The sequence below is a fragment of the Megalobrama amblycephala genome, linkage group LG16 (assembly GCF_018812025.1).
Source record: "Megalobrama amblycephala isolate DHTTF-2021 linkage group LG16, ASM1881202v1, whole genome shotgun sequence".
Taxonomy (NCBI): Eukaryota; Metazoa; Chordata; class Actinopteri; order Cypriniformes; family Xenocyprididae; genus Megalobrama; species Megalobrama amblycephala.
In genome coordinates, this window is record NC_063059.1 from 24,179,717 (window position 1) to 24,185,716 (window position 6,000).

A 6,000-nucleotide genomic window follows, 5' to 3' on the forward strand; every position below is an offset into this window, starting at 1 on the left:
TAGATGACTCTCTTTAATGAATGATTCAATGACAAATACATTTCTTAACTGTCGCCACCTTCTGGTGTAACAATGTAATTGATACAATCTTTATTTGAAGTCATTGATTTCAAAGGGTGATTTACGCTACTTTGATCACTACCATAGACATCAGTGTTTATATCCAAACTATAAACATTTATCCCAGTACTTGTGTGATAATTTGAATGATTGTGATTCACAGAAATAACGATACTGTGTGGTTAAAAAGAAGCTGTTCCATACCAGTACATGATATTAGATTGCGTGGGTGTTTGAATCAAGATTGTGATCTTTTCACAATTAATCAGCTCAGTCATGTGGTTAGACATTTTATTATGTAATGCAATGAAATTTGTACAATGTTTGTGACAATGATAGTTCAAATCTCTCTCCTCTGGTTCATACAACTGCAAGCCATATGAATTGTGGTGGTTTGTTTGCTTCAGGGTGCAGGGGAAGTCTCTACGGCTGTCCATGTCCACATCACCACAATATGATCACATCAGAGGAGAGTCAGCTTTTGAAAACCCCATTTACGAGACTGCAGTAAGTAAGGCATGTGCTCGCCAAAAGGCTACATTCATTGGCAACCTCCTCATCTCTTGTAATATAAGTGTGTTACCACCCATCGCATCCATTTGTTGTGATATTTCATGGCAGGACTGTGAGGTACTCATGTGTTCAGTCTTACAGGTGCACATCTGCACTTTGAACACCATCTGCGTTGCCATATTGCGGGTTCATTTCTGTTATCTAATTAGCTGTAAAGTGCCATTCTGGAGTTGAAATGAAGTGGCACACAGAGCCACGCCCTCATCATCTCATCATTAGCGATCACACAGATTTACAGAATTATCAGTGGGGCAGAACACAGAAGAGGAAGTGATACATTTAACCTTATTATTGCAGAGTCTATTGGCATATCACAGCCACCTCTTCTTCACCTGCTCTCATTGCTCAATATTCACATTCAGCTCAAAGATGTAGTTCACCTACAAATTAAAATTATGTCATCATTTACTCCCTTTCATATCACTCCAGACCTGTGCGAATTTTTCTTTCTTTTGTGGAGCACAAAAGGGATAAATTTAGCACAATGCCCCAAGTGGATGGGGACCAATGCTTGCTGTGCTCCAAAAGTATCATATGGTCAAATGGCATTATAAAACTAGTCCATATGACTTTGTAATACAGGTCTTGTGAAGATATATAATAGCTTCAATGGCACAATATGTAAGATTTTCAGATTAAAATATCCAAAAACCTCTAGAACAGTGTTATATATTTTGTTGACTTCTGTACTTGCATTATCCCAGATAAATGTTTAATCCAGAGAAATAAGCAATTTTAATTTTGTAGAAATCATCGAAACACCAAAGACGTTTTAATATATTATATGTTTTGTTTATTAAACAAGGATACATTTATAGACAGAAAACTAATCATTATTATATAGCTCAACACGTTAAGTCTTACTGTTTGAATCTGTTTTCTTGATTATATTAAGATGATATTTTAATATCGATCTAGCTAAGTGTCTCATAGCAGCCGCCGAGTGAACACACAGAGTAGCATTATAACAACTTACTCAGATGTATCTAATATGATAAAACAGTGCCGTGTTACCCCATATACGCATGACCTGAAGAAGCGAAAGCGCTCGACTTTGGCATAATAAAAGTTCAGCTGCTCTCGATCCGTGTGTCGTTCGTCTCTCATTAGCAATCGCTCCATGATTGAACATGATTTCTGCCTGAGTCCTATCAGATTCTTTTGCACTGGCTGTGAGGTGAAGACAACACCTCCCATGATTCCGTGCTCAATTTTGGCGTCATCATGCTACGCCTTTGTTTTGAATAGGCGACCTCTAGTGGTGAAAAATTACATATTGTGCCTTTAAGTGACAAACAAACCAAAATGAATTTTGTTATTATGTTTGTATTCATGTACACTACTGTTCAAATGTTTGGGGTCTGTAAAGATTTTTTTTTAAAAATAAATTAATACTTTTATTCAGCAAGTATACATAAAATTGACCTAAAATGACAGTAAAGTGCCATTTCTTACAAAAGTTTTTTTCTTCTTCAAATAAATGTTGTTGTTTTTTTAACTTTCTATTCATAAAGGTATCACGGTTTCCACGAAAAAAGTACTACAACTGTTTTCAACATTGATAATAATAAGAAAGGTTTCTTGAGCAGCAAATCAGCATATGAGAGAATGATTTCTGAAGGACCATGTGACACTGAAGTTAACTCAGCTTTGTCATCACAGGAATAATTATTTTAAACTGTTAAATAAATTAAACAGTTATTTTAAATTCTAATAAAATTTCACAATATTGCTGTACTTTTGATCAAATAAATGCAGTCTTGGTGATCAAGGCTGTAATACTTAAAAATATTTTTTAAATTCTTACTGACCCCAAGATTTTTAAACAACAGAGTATGTATTTCTAATTTGTTTCACTTATGCTCAGTTCTAAAGTATATTTTTGGCTAGAAATTAACTCTAGTGTGTGATTTTCGTGATTTTCATAATATATATATATATATATATATATATATATATATATATATATAAATCACTCTTAGCATTCTGGGAATATGCATAATTCAAATGCTTCTGGGAAGGGAAAAAAGAAAGTCATACAGGTTTAGAATGACATGAAAGTGACTAAATGATGACAGAATCTTTATTTTTTGGGGTGAACTATCACTTTCATTCAAAGAAAAATAAATCTGATGCTTTTTGACCCACATTTACTTGCTCAATCACTTACATTTGCACTTTCTCTTCTTTCTCTGCATCTGCATCCCTGAAGAACAATGAGGTGAGATTTTGACTGTCAGTACTTTTACACTGATATATTGACTTTTTCCCCAGCCTGCTGCGTGTAGCATGTGTTACAGACTGCAGGTTATTCACACCTCTTATGTGCTGTGCTAGTGTCCCTCCAGATCTCTCTCTGTGTGCTATAGCACTCATAACACAGTCCCAGCAGCACCTACTGCCTGTATATACTAAACCACTCAATAACAGTTTCTGGCCCCCAGGGCCAAGTCTGCGTTTGACTGTATGTAAGTGTTTGCGGTTGGACGGATGAGTGTCTGTGCATGTATGTGTGCTGGTTCCTCTTGCACTATAATGCCCTGAAGTCATGTTCTGGAATTATGCGTGTCAGGATTCAGGAAGTAAAGATGATGCAAACAGGGGATCACAAGCACCTCTCTCAGGTGTGAAGAGAGAGACATGACTGTAATGACAAGTTTACAAAAGACTGCATTTACAATAAGCAGAGCCAATCAATATTGTGTTTTAGATTTCAGCATTTTAAAGGTTTGTTTTTATTTCATATGAGTTATTGACTTTGCATGCTCTTTTTTTGTCATAAACATCTAAAGGCATTTTAAATAATCTACTATTTTGTGTTCATGTGTTAGATACCATCACATTGTCATTGCCCAATAGTTTATCCTCCCACCTCCATCATGTTTCCATTGCTGATTATTATTTTTAAGTTCTTTTCCTGCTTAAGTTGCATGGTATTTTTGATTTGTACAGAGACCTATGATTCAAAGCAGCCACCAGAGGTACTCTCTAGGATTCTGTTGTAAAGAAAGAGCCTGTAAGGAGAGTTGATCAATGGAATAGCATCACATGGACGAGGCTGAGAAGGTTTGAACCACTGGTGTATAGGGCGTCTCCATCTTTAGCATCTCTTTCATGTTGTGTTTGCAGTCGGCATTTGGTTCACATATTCCCACCCCTCACAAAATGAAATGTTTTCTATATATATATGTCTATGAATGTTTGTATTATATTTGATGTGTTTGTTTGTTTGGTCCGCAGGACACGAGAGAATACGAAGTCTCCATTTAAGTAAAACAAAGCTCGCTTTAGCATGGAGGACCGCAAGCCTTTCTCTGCATTGTGGAAGATCTCTCAGTTCCTCTCACATCCTGTGTAGCCAACTCTGCTCTTATTCTCACCTACCTACTCATCTTTTCTCATCTGCTGTAAATATCACCTTGCTTCTGAGGACTTCCACAAGTGAAGAGTGTGGACAACATGATATTATTTTTGTAGAGCTTCAATAGTATTGTCCTAGCAGAACTGCTTGTACAGTTTTTACCCGTAATTGAGCCAAATTAATTAAGGAATTCAAAAAATGACTGACAATAGGGGAAACCATGTTATTTAGGTGATTGATGTCTCTCTAAACAGATTTTTTTATTTAAGTTTTTTTTATTTTTGCACTCACAACACCCCCCGTTAAAACTTTATGTAATACATATTATGTGTAATGTAAAGTCACATTGTGAGATTAAAAAAAATCACAAGTACAAGAAATAGTTGCAGTTGTGAAATATAAACAAAATGATAGAAAAACATGTTGAAATGTAAAGCAATTGCACAATATACAGTCACAATTATGAAAAAAGACATGATAGGCAAATATGAGCTTCCATAGCAATGACATTGTTCGATAGTTTGGGGTCGGTATGATTTTTTTATGATGTCTTATGCTCACCAAGTTTGAATTAATTAAATATTATTATACTTTTGAATAAATGTTTTTATTTGAATATATATTTTAAAATGTTATTTATTCCTGTGATGGCAAAGCTGAATTTTCAGTGTCTTCAGTGTCACATGATGCTTCAGAAATCATTCTAATATGCTGATTTGCTGATTATTATCAAAGTTGAAAACAGTTGTGCTGCTTCAAATTTTTTGTGGAAACTGTGATAATTTTTTTTTCAGGGTTCTTTGATGAATAGAAAGGAAACGTTTTTTTTCATCAATTTAATTCATCCTTGTTGAATAAAAGTATTAATTTCTTTAAAACAAATCTTACTGACTCCAAACTTTTGAACGATGGTGTATCTAGAGATCATATCCAGATACATTTGCCATAAATGTAATGGTAATCATAGCATTACAAACATGAATTCCATCCTACGAAGAAAAAAAAACAAAAAAACACTCTGTAAAACACTGCAATTATTAAACAATTAAACCTATGCATGGTTTACTGTTAATTCTTTTTTTTTATGATTTAGAATTTTCCACATCATGAAAATGAGATATTTTACTTAAAAAGTGATTATAAACTTTGGAATAACATCTGTTTTATGAAGTGTAGTGTTCTGCATGGAAACTGGTGCATCTGTATCCAGTGCTGTGAAGTGGGTTTCCTATTTCATTGGGGTGGTCTTAAACATTTACGTTAAGCTAAATTATGATTCGCCTGTGTGTACAGTGTGAAATAAAGGACTGCTGGGGAAGTGCTCTCTTTCTCTGCCCTAAATTTCAGCTTTGGTTGTGTAAGCCAAAAGTAGAAATCTATGTACAGGAAGTTCTTGTAAATCATCCCTCCTTCACTGATCAATTGGCTCTGATTTTTTGATTTCCGTTTATTTTTGTATGTTTTTATACATATTATGGAACAAAATAACAATTGACTGTACTCTTTCGGCAGGCACTCTTAATATATAAATATCTAAGAATGTACATAAAATTTGTATTAGATATGGCTTCAATGTATGTATATATGAGGTTTATCTATTATAGAATAGATCTTTGTTCATCATTTCACACTGTCTGTTAATATCAATGATATGGATCATCTAAAAGAGTTACGTACTTGGTCTCCATTTGAATGTTGTCCGTATTGATTGAAATGTCATTTCAGTGTAATTAGCAAAAGCTGCCAAAAACATCACAGTTGGTCACATGACAGACTTGCATTGTGTGTGTACGTTTCAGTGTTTCACTGTCTCAAATTGAACAACAGTGTTTTGGGAACATAAGAAACAACATTTAATGGAATTCAAGGAACTCAAGTGCATTTTTCAGTCTGATAATATTATATTATATTCATATTTATTCAGTTATCCAAAGCAACTTATGAGTGAGGAAGACTACATGAGCAGTTTAGTAAAATTAGAAGTGCTGTAATTTACAAGAGAACTG

The 6,000-nt window shown here is 34.4% G+C and overlaps 1 protein-coding gene across 7 annotated transcripts in view; it reads left to right on the forward strand.

Annotated features, from left to right (window-relative positions):
* sez6b (seizure related 6 homolog b) overlaps positions 1-4,649 on the forward strand; it is a 257,748-nt gene extending 253,099 nt beyond the window's left edge. For 4 of the 7 annotated variants that reach the window (XM_048159931.1, XM_048159924.1, XM_048159925.1 and 1 more), the window contains exons 16-19: positions 468-567; positions 2,846-2,854; positions 3,586-3,699; positions 3,874-4,649. In XM_048159931.1, coding sequence (XP_048015888.1) covers positions 468-567; positions 2,846-2,854; positions 3,586-3,663 — 187 coding nt within the window. In that variant the 3' untranslated portion in view covers positions 3,664-3,699; positions 3,874-4,649. The remainder of the gene's footprint in view (positions 1-467; positions 568-2,845; positions 2,855-3,585; positions 3,700-3,873) is intronic. The other 3 variants (XM_048159926.1, XM_048159927.1, XM_048159928.1) reach the window with 3 other exon arrangements.
* Positions 4,650-6,000: the final 1,351 nt, after the last annotated feature.